Here is a 15,692-nt window from a genome sequence, read left to right on the forward strand (position 1 = left end):
GAGAGCCTGAGAAATGTAATACACAGCAGGGCAGGTGTGAATAAGCTATCTGAGAGCAAACAGGCAAATGAGTGGCCCAGCCATCTCAATAATATACATAAAGCGCTAGAACAACGTGTGATTTACAGTCAGCTAATAATGATAGGTCTCATAAATATTACTCTAATTTTGTATAACTCACTGAAAGTTTATTCACACCAGTAACTGTGCTCAATACTCTCTACATATTATCTCATTGAATCTTCACAACAAGCTTATGAGGCAGGCACTCTTAACAGTCTCATTTTTACAGTGAGAAAACCAGCTTAGAGAGGTAAAGGGACTGACCTAATGTACCGCTTTAGCATCTGAACTCAGGACTGGAGCCCAGATTTATGTGACATCTGAGTCTGTGCTCTTAACTATGGTCCTATTTATTGCTTATAATATGAATCATACTGCTAACAGTGAAAGGCAGGGTACTAGATAAGCTGAACATGAAACTTCTCATAATTACTGGGAGGATATTTTGAAGACCTACATTTCCAGGACTGAAAGCCTAGAACACTCTGGGAACATTAAATTTGCCCTTAAAAAAAGTAGAGATTAAGAAAAAAAATACATCACTTAATGCAGTTTATAAAAGTCCATGGCTTTCCCTCTTGAAGGCAACGGTGTATTTTTGCTAAGACGATGCCAAGTTCGGTGGCCTCTGAAGGCTTGCTGTTTACTGACATTTGATAGGCTTCGACATCTGTTGCCCTTCTCGATTGATGGGTGCTTCATTTTAGCACTTCCCTGATGCCAGGCTGGTAAAAAGCTTTAGTACTGAGGTCCTCTAAGACACTCCTAGGTCAGTGACACAGCTTTGTTTGTGAAGCTGCCTGAGGGAAGGAATATTCAGGGAAGAGTGGTAAGGCACACGCCATCCATCCACCATGCTGGGTATTCTCAGTTCTACCCCTGGGGCAGGTGACAGCTCCAGAAAGTTATAAGCCCGGGCAATTCTTGACCTCAAGTCAAGTTTCAATGTCCTGCTCCGGACCTTTAGCAAGGTAGTACAGGATGAATTCTTCTGCTTCTTCTGTAAAGTTCCATGGAATGACTTCTTTGTTTGTTTTTAAAGGAATGGAAATTTTAGAATTTGGTACCTGGGGTCTCTTTTGGAAAACTGGTATACCTCCTTGACTCTGTGGACACTAGATGACTTGACATATTTCCAGTTTTGTGTTGGCTGCTGGGAAGCTCAAAGTAATCCCCTTATTTATGGGTCAGAGACCCATAGGCCAAATCTGTCCCACACATCTGCTTGGTCTGACACTCACCAACGCAGGGTTAAAACAATTTGAATTTCAACGTCCTTAGGCAGAGTATACATCCTCCAATCTGGTACAGAATGAAATCATCTTGTTCTCTGCTTGTTTACATGGCCTACCTGGTATGGCCTGCAGGCATATATATATTTGAGGACCCCCTAGTCTAAGTAGTTGGTATATTATCTTCCTACATAGCTTCTAACTTGTGAGTTTTATTTTGCTTAGTTTTATTCTGCTTAGTCATTTATTATAAGCTTCCTCAAATCCTTTATGGAAGAGGAATATGAATGATAAAAAAATAAACAAATTGTTTTCTTCCCTAAGCAAAACTGCCAAGTTCAGTGCAGGCAGCTGCATCCCCACTGCATCCAAGGGCTGATCATTCCTGGTGAGTCACTCTGGCCTGCCCCACCTGCCCCACCTGTTAGAGGGTTACCACTGTCGTAGGCTCAACCCTATCATTCCTTTAAACAGGAGAAAGGATTTCTTCCTCATTAGCAACTGAGGGGCCTGGACATAATCAAGTGACCTCTGCCCTATTTCTAGCATATAATATGTAAAGCCAGCTCTAGGTGCCCTCTGAGACACTGGGCAGCAGGGGATATGCAGAGAGTGGGCCTAGAGCCAGACCAGCTAAATTGCAGCCTTCCTCCCCCCACTAGCTATCCATGTGACCTCAGGTCAGCTTATGAGTTTTTTTTTTTTTTAGCTTATCAGTCTTGATGCCTCAAATTCCTGCTTTATAAAGTGGGACAATGCTACCACCTACTTTACTGGTTTTGGGGTAAGGATCAAATTAATACAGGAAATATTAATAATAGTACTTTTCTGCATGCCAGGCATTGTGCTAACTGTGCTTTCATGCATAGAATATTTGCAGTAACTCAGTGGGGTCGGTTAATACGGAACTGAGGATCAGAGAAACTAAGCACCTTGCCCAGCCAGGCTGGTTCACATAGCTAGCAGGCCAAGGAGATGCCATCACCTTGAGTGTAGCAAGGTGACTTAGTGGGCTACTTTCTTTGGCCTCATTTGATTTCCTCTTATCCCGTCCACAACAGGTTCAGCTCATTTACCCTATTCCACCCCCAAGACTTGGCAGGCAGTTGCCATAACACGACTGAGCTCCAGCAGTTATTACTAATATTTATTGTGTTGAGTTGAAATGGAGAGAGATTTGTGTAGGACTGAGGCACATGCTCCCTCCTCTGCTTTCAGAGAAGGTATTCTACTGCAAAGATTAAGAGCCAGCCTGGTTCACATGCCTCTCCACAGAGTTCCAGCTCTATCACCAACTAATCCTATATGGCCCGGTTCAAATGCTGCTTTCTCAGAAGCACCGTTCTATTTCTAGCCCTAAGACAATGGAAGACACTCCTTCCTTGGTGCTCTATTATCCACTGTATAGCAACTGTAGTTAAACAAATAAGAGCCAACATTAAATAGACAGTATTCTACTCTACATGTACTAACGTGTTGACCTCTTACAACACGAGTTGTGAGATAATATACCTATGATGCAGATATTACTGTTATGTTTTACTAATGAGAGCTCTGAGGCACAGAGAAATTAAGTAACTCACTTAAGGTAAGTGGCAGAGCCATGATTTGAGCCCAAGCCAAGGCGCTGTGTCTTTGTCATTACATTTAGTGTTGACTTTTTCATAACTGTATCTGTCTGTGTCCACCTCCTCCCCACCAGACTGGAACTCCATGGGCCCCAAGATGTGTTTAAATCTTCTTTGTCCTGCTACCATCTAGGACTGTCCCTGCCACGTGGCAGCCTCTTGCTGATGAGCCTTGGCTCAATGTATTAAATAGGGAGCCTCATCACCTAGTTGAATCAAGGCCAAGACACATGCCTTTTCCAGATGTAGCCCACTGTCATCTGTCAGCCCAGCTGTCACAGCCCACCCTATCTCCAGCTGCAGAGGAGAGCAGAAAATGCATCCTGACATCACAGGAAGGACCCAAGTAAAAGGTGCATTGATGGGGGCAAAAACAAGCCAGCACAGTGATTAATTTGGCCTCCCCTTCAATATTATGTTTACACAAGTTGATTATATAGCACTTAATTACTAATTTGCCCTGCTTAAACCAAGAGTGTTTTTAATTTTTAATGAGATAAGGGAAGAAGATGCCTTTACTTAGTAAGGAGCAGCTATTTTATTTCCTTCTCTTGTTTTGCCCAGCCAATTAATAACATTTCTAAGGAAATGTATCCCTGTCATGAATTCTTTCTCCCCATCTTCTTCCTGACCTCCCAGATTTAAAAAGAGATAGAAACAGACAAGAGCCACTTAGAAACAAACTGACTTCACCTTCTGATCTGGCTGGCTAGGCTGGGAAAGGCCTTGTAAAGCAAAGTAACATGGGACCCATAAATGGTGCTGTCTGACTTTGTGGGAGTCGGGGTGTGTCTATTCCCAGAAAGCATGACTTGGTTGTTGTTACCAAAAGCAGAGAATACAGCCATAGGTCTCCAAACAAGGCAATCCCCCTAGAACCCTGCACTGTTTCCTGGGTATTAATGTCAGATAATTTTAAGCATGGCCCTAGGGCAGCCTATACAAAAAACACAGGTTTTGGAGTCAGCTCTGGATTTGATCGCCAGCTCTGCTACTTGTTAGATGATGGATCTGTTATTTAAACTTTCTGAGCCTCAGTTTCCTATCTGTAATGGTGAGGTGAATAACCTACCTTGCAAGAATCAAATGGCATCTCAAGTACCTTAGCACAGTGCCCAGCTCAGAAGAGGCACAGTTTTCTTGTCTTTGGCAGAAGGGAAGGCAGAAAAAGGAAAGCAGGGATAAGCGGGTCCCTTTTGAGCACCCTAGCCTGTCATCTGCAGAGCTGACAGATCTGATCAGTGTTACTCAAAGGGCCGGTCCATAATGACATAAGGAGTTTCCTCCAGAACGTAAACAAACACCCTGATTCTCTCACTGAGAACATCTTGCTACGAACAAAATGTTGTAATTGATTTACATTCTGATGCAAGTCCCTTATCTCATTGCCAATCTGTAACAAACCATTCACAGCTTGGCCTCTGGTCGCAGACAGACCTGCACAGCCCAGTCTGGATGACTACGGAGGACAGCTGCATTTGCTCCTAAAGGCCCCCTCCCACCCTTCTCTGGGCTGTGCCAGGCTCACTTGTACGGACTATATCAATGAGCTCTCTTGCCCTATGACTTTGAATCCAGCCAATGGGGAGCCCGACAGTAAGTCAGAGAGCGGGAGGAAGATGGGGTCAATAACCCAGCTCTTCACTTCCAGGGTCACTGGCAAGCCAGCTGAATCGGTCGCCTCCACACAGCCCTCTGTTCTGGGGTTCAGGGGTTCCAGTAACTGTGCTCTCCCTTCACCTCTTAAGGTCCAGCTGTTACAAACCCCAGTATACTATATCCTCCCTTGTGATTTCTCCAGGGCCGGTCCCCAGTCTGTAAATAGTCCCTCTACTAAACTCTCTAAAACTATCCTAATTTGAAGGTAACTTCTGTGGGGACCTTGACTAACACAGGGACATTTTAATGCACATTCAAATTCTAGTTGTCTACAAAAACAGACTCACAGACACAGAGAACAGATTTGTGGTTGCCAAGGGGGAGGGGGAGTGGGGGAGGGATGGATTGGGAGTTTGGGATTAGCAGATGCAAACTAGTATAGGATGGATAAACAACAAGGTCCTACTGTAAAGCACAGGGAACTGTACTCAGTATCCTGTGATAGGCCATAATGGAATACGAAAAGGAATATATATGTGTGTGTATATACATATACACATATATATGTAACTGAATCACTTTGCTGCACAGCAGAAATTAACACATTGTAAATCAACTATACCTCCATAAAATAAATTCAAAAAATTCTAGTTGTCTATTACTGGTACTAGTTTTTTAAAATAATGGCCATCACACTCAGTCCTAGAGGAGTCCACTTCCATGTGTGACCAAGCTGAACAGTCCTCAGCTTTGAAATCCTAGGCTAGGCCTCGGATTCTGGCTCCATCCCTTTCTAGCCATGGGCTCTGGTAAGTCACTTAAACCCTCCTACCCTGTTTCTTCGTTTGTAAAATTATGGTGATAATCGTATAGGAAATTTCCTTATGTATAACTTTTAACATGGTACTAAATTTTTAAATGTTCAAATTTCTTTGATATGCATGTAATGAGAGATATGCCATCCAAGTTTCTACACATGTGGTAGTTTATGGTTCATTGCAGCGTATCAAATACCTCCAATAAGCAACTGTAATAATGGTATTTCTTCTTTTGCATACTTCTTGATCATTTGCCTCAATGATGGAACCAAAAGTCTTTCACATACTTCAGTAAGACCTCTAAACATTCCATGACTCTGAATCAAACTTTGTTCAGTGGTATGTGGTATGTATGTGTATATGACTGTGTGTGTGTGTAATCATTTTTCAGAACTTTTTCCCAATTACAGACAATTCCTGATTTAACTAAAGGTCTTGTCTTCCCTCATCTCTTATTTGGTTCCATACCCTAATTTACTGTGTTGAATATTAAAGTTATACAGCATGGATAATCTATTCATGACATCCTAGAGTAAAGGGAGAAAAAAGAAGTCCTACCTATTCATTTCTGATTTATTCCAACAAAGACATTTATTATAAAAAGGAAAAGTATAAATGATCATTAGAATGAGGAATTAAGTACTTACAGACATTCATTTCTACTAAATAATCTAACGTATTTTTTCAGATTTGCACCAGTATAAAATGTTGTCTTGAACAAAATGAAGTCAAAGAGGTAGGTAAACTCAGGGCTTCCCTGGTGGCACAGTGGTTGAGAGTCCGCCTGCCGATGCAGGGGATGCGGGTTCATGCCCCGGTCCGGGAGGATCCCACATGCCGCGGAGCGGCTGGGCCCGTGAGCCATGGCCGCTGAGCCTGCGCGTCCGGAGCCTGTGCTCCGCAACGGGAGAGGCCACAACAGTGAGAGGCCCGCGTACCGCAAAAAAAAAAAAAAAGGTAGGTAAACTTTATTTTAGAAATACAGTTTTGAAACCCTTCTAAGTTTCTAAAGTACTCAGTAGATGTTTGGCCACTGTTTTCTTTTATAAAAGCCCAAATCTTAAGTTCCTGAGTAAAAACTGCAAGGGGAGGGAGATATTTGGAAAAAATATTTGTTAGCCTAAATCTCTGTGTTAATAACAATACTATAAAAAGTGTCATTTAATTAAAGTTCTTAATTAAAGTGCTTTTTAATATACATCTGTATAAAAAGTAAATGGACAGATTATGATTAAATACAAATAAATAAAACAAAACACTACTGGGAGTAGGGTATGAAGCCTTCTCCAGGCAAAGAAATTAGAAAATTTCCAAACCAAAGAGGGTACATTTCTTCTTTTTATTTCTATGTCCCATACTCAACCAAGCAGTGAGGCTAAACATGTGCGCTGATATGTTCTATAAACCATACTACCCTGTAGAAGCGCAGCTAAAGTGCTATACTGGAATCTACACTTTTTCCGAGCAACAGATATATATTTACTGGAATATAAAGAACATGGTTTGATGGAACAAAAAGAGCATGGACTTTGTGTCAAGCAAAGTTATATGACCTCTCCATGCTTCACTGTCCTCATCTGTACAGTGGGGACTGTTAACATCCACTGGTTGATGCAAGGATTCTATGAATGACAAAGGCTGGAAAGTAACAGGCCCTGTTCTAGGATCACCCTGTAAGGAACAGGAGAGTCCATTGTCATATATCTTACAAACTGAAATAATTTCCTAAAAATAGAATACTAATTTTGTGCTAATTTTTGACTTTTATATCCATGGTGCCATTCTGCCAATTGGATTGGAACAAGGAGATGTATAATTAATCAGAACCTGAATTTGTTGTTGGTTTTTTTTTTTTTTTTTTTTGAGTGGGAGCAATTCTCAAAAAGATAAGAATGTACTGTTAACCAGGTATGGCAGTAAGTATAAAGAATGTTAGGACCAGCATCACATTCTTAATTTAACCCTTCTTTAAATTATTAATTACCATTTCAGGTTTTCTGTTGATTTTCTATGAGGCAGTCACATATGGGACAGGATACAGAAAATCCAATCAGAAACCTGAATCCATTTAATTAGAAACCAGAACCTCATATCTCATGAAACACATGCTTAAGCAGCAAAGGGCAAAAGGTTGCTAAAAAAAACTGATAGTATCAGGACCATATGTGAAATAAATAGGATTTTAAGAGACCTGGGAATGAAAGCCAAATGAAACTAAAATTCACAGCAAAAGATACCTTATACACAAGGAATGTGAGCCCTGAATTTTCACACACTATTGGTGGGAGTATAAAGTGCTAACATGTATCAAAATCCTAAAAGTTAGGCAAACTTTTTGACCAAATAACTATACCTCCATCATTTAGTTTGTGTAAATAATTTAGGGTATGGGCAAAAATTTAGATACAGAGACGTTAGTTGCAGCATTCTTTAAAACAACGGAGACAACCTGAGTATTCAAAACTAGAGGACTGGGGATATAAGTCATGGTACATAGCAGGGGTCCCCAACCCCCGGGGCCTCGGACCACTACTGGTCCGCAGCCTGTCAGGAACCGGGCCGCAGAACAGGAGGTGAGCGGCGGGCAAGGGATCGAAGCGTCATCTGCGGCTCTCCATCGCTGGAATTACGGCCTGAACCATTCCCCACCCACCCCCATCTGTGGAAAAATTTTCTTCCACGAAAGCGGTCCTTGGTGCCAAAAAGGTTGGGGACCGCTGGTCTACTATGGGGCAGAAAATTGTACAGCCTACAAATATGATAAATAAAGATGTTTACTATGTATTTTTGGGTGGGGGAAAAAAGGCTATAAAACAATATGCATTGTATGAACACAGTTTTGTAATTTAGAAAAGTATAAAATAATTTAAAAGTATGTACAAAAAGATTATAAAGATAGAAGCCAGAATCTAATATAGTGGTTGTTTTAGGGTAGTAATATCAGTGTTTTCATATTTTTCTTTCAGCTTAACTGAATTTTCTTATTTTTTCCCAATGAACATGAATTAGTAGTTGTATTCCAGAAAAAGGAAAGAAACCCAGCAAATTAAGACTGAATGTGCCAAGAAACGGCATGGTTTCATATTTCTGAACATCTACTATATATCAGTCTTTCCAAACCTCCAGAAAGCAAGATCATGGTAATCAACTTTACTTCGCAAAATGTAAAACTGGTATTTATGGTGACAGGAAGCCAAACAGGACTAAAAAACACAGAAAGTTAACTCTCACAAAATAAAACAATATGGAGACGTATTGTATAGCATAAAAAAATAACAGGCTTTGAAGCACATAATAGGTGATGAATATAAACTGGCTCTAAATGAAGGAAATGTCATGAAAAAGAACAGAAGGAGAGGCTTCAGCTAAGCAGTGAGGATGTTTGCAAGGACTGATCTTGAGGGTAGACCACTGCGGTCAGCGTGGGTAGTTTATCCTGTGGGCACACATTACAGAAAGGGTGAGTAATCACCGCTCTCCACTGGCCACTTAGATGCATTGGTCTGCGAGACACAGGAGTCTGTCTGGAACGTGACAGGGAAAGTTGATGGTGGGAACGCACGGAGTCAATGGTTTACAGAGGCGGCAACCCTCACACCATGGGAGGAAAAAAGGTTTTGATTAATTGGCTGATTCCAAGGGCTTATTTTCTTTACCCTGGTACTACCATTAAAATGATGGCTGAATTCATTTTGATCTCTTGTCACTGTCTCCTTCTGCTGATTTTTGCTTCAGAGGCTTCCTCTACTGCTTTTTTTGGGGGGAAGGGTGGGTGTCAAGATAAATATCAATAGCACAGTTAGAATTAAAGCTTATTTTATATAAATAGTCTTGGGGGGAAAAAGCTTTCTTTTAAGATAAGACATCACAGGAAGCTAATGACATCTGCAGAGGGGCTGAAGGAAGCAGAAAGTGGAAAGCCATTTTGTATTTCTGCCCCTTTGCCATTGGATTGAGTTTTCTCTCATGGCATCTTGAAACCGCTTTCTTGCTTTATGTGTCCTTTGCATTTCTTAGAACCTCTCTATTGTCTGTGCTTAGGAAGTGTAATCATGTTGATAGTTCATAAAGTGATTTTTTCCCAGTGTGTTAATTTCCCAGGGCCTGGGAGCCTAGAGAATCGTTATGGGATGCTCCCAACTTCTAATGATAATTATTTGCTTTCCAGGATATTCAGAATTTGAGAGGATCACTTTGGAGCACACTGATGGCCAGAGGAACGATGGGTGACATTCTAGGGATGGAGGAGTGGTCAGGTGGAAAGGCCACAGATGCCAAGACCGCCTGGATAACTCTAAGGAGGGAGGAAGACTTCCTTCCTTGCATCCCCTCCCACTTACTCAATAGCTGAACTTTTACCATGAAAATGGCATCTCTGTGATTTGATTCCATTTTATTAAGCTGCAGATACAAAGACAACTGTGACATGATACTTGTCACACTGTCTAGTGGAAGAATAGTTTTGAAAACTACTAAAAGGAGAAATGGTGGTTTCTGGAGAGGGACAATTCTTTAAGATATTATTAGGCATTCTACTCTTTAATGCAGATGGATGGCTATAACTACACTTTGTGAGATCCTAATTTGGAAAGGGAATAGGAGCAGGAAGCCTTTAGTTGTCTAAAGGAAGGGAGGGTAGGAAAGGGCAGAGGAAGAGAGGGAGAGAGAGACTCTGAGGATGAGAATATGAATGGATAAATGAACAAGAGGTGGAAGCAGGAACTGTCAGCAGGCTTCAAAATTTGGAATAGCAATGGACCTTGTACTTGACCAATCTCTCCCATTAATACCTCCATCAGAAAATTCCATCCACTATCCCTCTCCCTCCAGCTGATAAACTTTCCCCAGAATTCAAATATATAGAAGTTTGCAATAGCTGTAAGTAAAATCCACAATTCTAAGTCCTTCTGATCTGTTGGTACTGCCAAAGGAAGGTATAGTGCTCTACCCCTAGCTGAAGTCATCCATTCATGGGCCTAAGACATTGGGAAACCCTGTCTCCCTGGGCACGTAGGACTCTTCCCTAGGTCTGCAGCCTGGTTTTCTGGAGTCTTCTTAGCCTTTCCTTCATCTGAAGGAGATGACTCCAGCTGAGTCTACCAAAGTCTGCCCAACCAGATAAGAAGTGAAATCCTTTATCCAACGACCAGGTGTGTGGTCTATGAGAAGACAAAACATCTGGCCTGCTGGAATCACTGAGTTGCTGGCAAGCTCTGCTCAGCTTTCTTACAGGAAGGAGTGGCAGGCACCCTGAAGATCAAGCTAGGATCTTTGAAGTTCAAAGAAAAAACTGTGTTGAAGTTCAGATTGAAAAATATGAATCACAGGGAGGAAGTAATTCTTTTTCACCTCAACTTGCCAGAATCCTGAGCTGGTCTCCAGGCCTGGGGCACATAGGTTGGCACCTCTTCTTTAGAGAGGGGTGAATGAAGCCAAGTTGACATGCATTTACATTTCCAAACATAATCATTATTACAATGTTGACAATTATACCTGGGCTTCACGGAGGTCACTGAATCTTTCAAAGGCTCTATCTCAGCAGTTCCACAGGAATGGCAATTCTTATTTAAACATTTTTCAGAAAGGAAATAAAACAAACAAATGAAACGAGCACCTGGAGAGGCCAAGTGACATTGTTTGAGGATGTACAACAACCATGCACAGAGGTTATGACCACATGGATTCCCTCAGGCATGTGATGACAGGTAAGATTCAGGTCTCTGGCACCTGGGGGCTTTCTTTACTAGATTACAGTGTCTCCTAAAAATAGTCAGGAGAGGCACATAATTCCTCGGGTTGAATAGGAGGCATGAACTTGTCTTTAAGATTTTGTGGGCCTTGCAGTTGCTACTCAAGTCAACAATTCCAATTTTTGATCTACCATATCTTAGATCCTGTTCCAGAATATTAAGGGAAAATATTATGTAGTGAAGAAGATGTCAGTGTGGGATGAAGCTCAGTTTCCACTTAGGAGAAGAAGTGAGTGGAAACTTCTCAGAGCTAGAAACTCCAGATTTGACTAAGATGTCAATGAGGTGCCACAAGGCATGGTATGAAGTATGTGATAAAGCAGCCAGATCTTGTCACACTACTCTTGTTTCAGTGGCAGACTGTCTCCTGATTTGTGACCAATGACATTTCTTTTCAGAAAATTCACCTTTGAACATTTAAGAAGCCAAATTTTTTTTTCAAGAAAAAAAAATTAGACTAAAGTAGAAAAAGAATGAAAATCAACAAGGATATAATCCAGAGAGACCTTGATTTCAATTCTGCTTCTGCCCCTTATTAACTGTAGCCTTGGGCAAACTTCTTAAAAACTCTCTGAGCCTGGGTTTCCTCATATATAACACAGGAATAAAAAGCCTTATTCCCTCAGGCAGGGAGACTGTCAAGATTCAACGAGGTGTCTTCATCTGCTTGGGCTGCCATAACAAAATATCACAGATTGGATGTTTAAACAATAAAAATTCATTTTCTCAGAGTTCTGGAGGCACTAAGATCAAGGTGCCAGCATGGCTGAGCTCTGGTGAGGGCTCCCTTCCTGGCTTGCATATGGCCACCTTTTTGCCGTGTCCTCACATGGCAGAGAAAAAGCAAGCTCTGGTGTCTCATCGCATCAGGGCACTAATCTCAACATAAAGGTCCCACCCTCATTTCCTCGTCTAATCAAAGTCACCTCCCAAAGGCCACATCTCCAAATACCATCACACTGTGGGGTTAGGGATTCAAATTTGAATTTTGAGGGGACAGAAACTTCCAGTCCATAATATGCATTAACCTATGCAGGGCCTTAGTAAACATCTCTACTGTTTTGTTTTGGCAATTATGCCTTGTCCCAGGAAGTGCAAGGCACCTAGTTATGAGAACATCTTCATAAATCAACACATTAAAATAATAACTGACAAGTCACTAACATTTCAACAATAAATAAACATCTCCATGTGATGTTTCTGAGACAGCACCAGAAAATCCAGAAAAAAGTTGAAAACTCAACTCTACCATCTTTGTTTAAAAACTCCAGTTAAGATCCACAAGCATTCATGAGTGGGTTCAATTCTTTGGAAGGGATATTTCACAAGCATCAATTTGAGAGGCTTGGCAGGGTGTCGTGCACCACACTTCCCAAAATGTGGCACAAAGAGCACAGATATTGGTATCAGACTCTTGCATGTGACCATTTCCAACAGTGTACACTTGAGTTCCATAATCTTTCTGGATCTCTGTTGCCTGTGTGGGTTGTGAGAGGTAGCAGGAAGGTTATATGAAAAGCACCTAGCATAGTTCTTGGTACATAAGAGGATCACAATAAATAAAGCTCTCATTACTGGGCTACTGGTGGAAAACCTGGCTTGTAGTCCTGACTTTGAGACCGTGGGCAAGTCACTTAAGCTCTCTGGTGACTCAGCTGAACAAATATTTCTTCAACTTTCAGTTACAACTTGGGAGCCAGACTTCTTGGTTCTGGCATTTACTAGCTGCTTCAACGTAAGCCAAGTTATTTAACTTCTTTTTGCCTCAGGTTCTTCAACTATAAAATGGGAATTATAGAGCTGTTGCGGGACTGAACGTACATTCCCGGTCCAGAGAAATAACTCATAATGTGCTCCTGATTATTATTACAGATAAAGAAATGGAGTGGAAGCAGAACGGTCAGGTTACAGAACTAGTTGGAAGTCAAGTGAGGGTTGCCTTCAGAGCTTGTGCCTTCAGCCTTAAACTATACTGCTTCTCTACCTTTTTGTAAACCTATTGTTAATCCTATTATTTTACCACTCAAAGTCTCTCCATAAAACCCACATGTGAAATGTCTTTTTCAATTCAGTGGTAGGAAAAGCTTTGTCTCCTAAAGAAACTAGTATGCTTCCTCTTTTTGAAAATAAGAATTATGTAACTTATCATGTGTTCTTTTTTGTCTCGGCTGCCAGGAAGCTCAGAGTCAAACTGTCTGCTCCATCATTGCCATCGAGTTGTTTCCTTCTTCCTATAACTTTGTTCCTTATTTTTTCTTCTAACTCCCTTTTACTAACATTTTCATTTGTGCACCTTGCTGAAAGAGACCTCAGAGGTATTTGAAAAGTGGTGGATGGAGATGAAAGAAGCAAATACAAATCAGAAATTCACATGAAAAATTTGTTTTGTACCTTACCTGCTTCACTTGCTAAAAGAAAAATGGTCAAGGGGAAATTCAAATGAAATAATATAAGAGCTATTTTAAAGGAGAAAAAAAGAAAACCAACAGAAAGACAGAACAAGCGACAGTAAGGGAGGCCAAGTCAAATGAAAACTGCAAAAAATATGTGAGGCTAGAAGTGTTTGTGCTTTCCCTGGCTGGAACCTATCATTTCTTAATTATATCCTGTGTGTGCTTTGCAAGACATGAGCTGCTGTCAAGAGGAAGGACAGTCCCAGACAGGGGAGGGGCCACGGCCCACCCCTTGGTCCTCACGTACCTGTACAGAAGCGAAATCCCCCGAGGCACAGGCCCCCAGAATAGCAGCACCCACGAGAACAGACTCCACCTCTTGCGACAGGACCACAGGCATGCCTGTGCAGGACAAGGCCACACCTTGGTTAGGGAGTAGTAGGGCCAGGGGCCACGCGGGGAGCCGGCCAGCAGCTCCAGCAGCACAAACACCTGATGTAGAGGCAGCAGGAGTGCTCCCCCCCTCCCCCTTGCAGTTCCCTGTTCTTTGGGATTACCTGGTTCTAAAGGATTTCACTGCCTCTGCCTGCTGCTGCAGTAGCCAAGGGTCCCCTGGAAGCCAGCACCATATATCTATATCTATATCTGTATCTATATCTATATTTATCTATCTATCTATCTATCTATTTATCAATCATCTATCTATCTATATGTATCTGAACTCAGGAGACCTTTCTGCCCAGGTTTTCCAGGCTTCTGCTAGCTGCTACCTGCCATTTCAAGTAGTTAAACAAACATTTACGAAGTGTTCTGCGGGGCCAGTGATACAGAGATGAATAAGACTGTCCTGCTATTCAGGTCTCAAAGGGGAGATGGATGAGAGAGAGATAAAGGCCACACAGGGGGTTGGATCTCCAACTGAGATGCACTAAGGAAAGGGAAGTAGTGAGAGAGGGTGTGATGAATCCTTCCTTCAGGGGCCTCAGAGTACAAGCCAAAGCCCTTACCAAGGCTGACAAGGCCCTCCAGGATCGGTGCCACTTCTCCCACCCTGATTGGCTTCCCCTCTCCTCTGGGCCACACTGCCCGGCCTCCTTGCCCTTTCTTGAATCTGCTTCAGGGCCCTTGCTTGTGCTGTTCCTTCTGTCTGGGTCACTTGCTTCCAGATGTTCCCATGGCAACTCCCTCCTGCAAGTCTGTGCAAACATCCCTCCCCACTGCAGCTTTCCTGACCATCTGAAGTGAAATGACAACTTACCCACAACATCCCTTACCCGCCTCATGACTTCCTCATTGCCTTCCAACACCGTGTTATTACCTCTCTTGTTCACTGTCTGTCTTGCCTGCTAGAACATACGCTCCATGAGGGCAGGGACTTTTTGTCCACTGCTGAATCCCTGGAATTGAGAGCGGCGTCTAGCACATTGTAACTGCTTACATGATGAATGAATGAATTTTCGAGATGGGGAAGGGGGTCAGAGCAGGGGAGCTCAGGATTAAACAAGCATTTGAAGGATGAGTAGGGGTCCACCAGGCAGGGAGGAACACTCCACATGACAACTCCCAGAGGCTGAAGGTTCACAGTGGACTTAAGGTGAATAGGAATAATTTAGAATTCTTAGTATTTTATATGTGTGTGTATATGAAATGAAAAGTACATAAAATATAAATATATTTGCTAATCAGGAGATGGCACCAAACTCCACAGAGGTAAGCTCTGTGGCCAGACCTGTGTGTGAGATCTTCCTCTACTCAAGACATTATTTTTCCAAAGACTGGATTTCTCTTCCTATCTTTTCTGGCAAGAGTTCCCTGACACATCCTCCTCTGTGCTCCCACCATCTCCTAACTCACTGTCCTACTCCAGGGCTGGGGCAGCTGCCCCAGCCATCCCAGACAAAGGGAGTAGGGGGAAGAATTCCCACACATATCCCAGTGGACTTAGGAATACCAGCCCCATACTGCAGGGCCAGCACTGGAGACTTTGCTGACAAGTATCAGGTGGGGTGGGGTCTCTGGGAAAAGCTCAGACCTGGTTCCACTCGCCCTGTGTCCTTCAGCAAGTCACTTAAACCCTTTAGCCTCAGTTTCTCCCTGTGTAAAATGGGGATAACAGGTTTGCTGTGAGGATCCATGAAAAAGGGCACATATGGGGCTTAACACATTTCCTGGCCTATGATAAGCCCCTGAGAGTGGTGGCCTCTATTGT

General features: G+C 42.3%; 1 protein-coding gene across 11 annotated transcripts in view; it reads right to left on the reverse strand.

Moving 5' to 3' along the window:
* The window catches only part of FGGY (FGGY carbohydrate kinase domain containing), a 432,084-nt gene that overhangs the window by 84,208 nt on the left and 332,184 nt on the right, over positions 1-15,692 (reverse strand). For 10 of the 11 annotated variants that reach the window (XM_029226879.1, XM_029226872.1, XM_029226868.1 and 7 more), the window contains one exon: positions 13,791-13,885. The exons of the other annotated variant lie outside the window; for it this stretch is intronic. In XM_029226879.1, coding sequence (XP_029082712.1) covers positions 13,791-13,885 — 95 coding nt within the window. The remainder of the gene's footprint in view (positions 1-13,790; positions 13,886-15,692) is intronic. 11 annotated transcript variants of the gene reach the window in all.

The sequence above is a fragment of the Monodon monoceros genome, unplaced genomic scaffold (assembly GCF_005190385.1).
Source record: "Monodon monoceros isolate NGI ecotype Baffin Bay Population unplaced genomic scaffold, NGI_Narwhal_1 Super_Scaffold_18, whole genome shotgun sequence".
In the NCBI taxonomy this organism is placed as follows: domain Eukaryota; kingdom Metazoa; phylum Chordata; class Mammalia; order Artiodactyla; family Monodontidae; genus Monodon; species Monodon monoceros.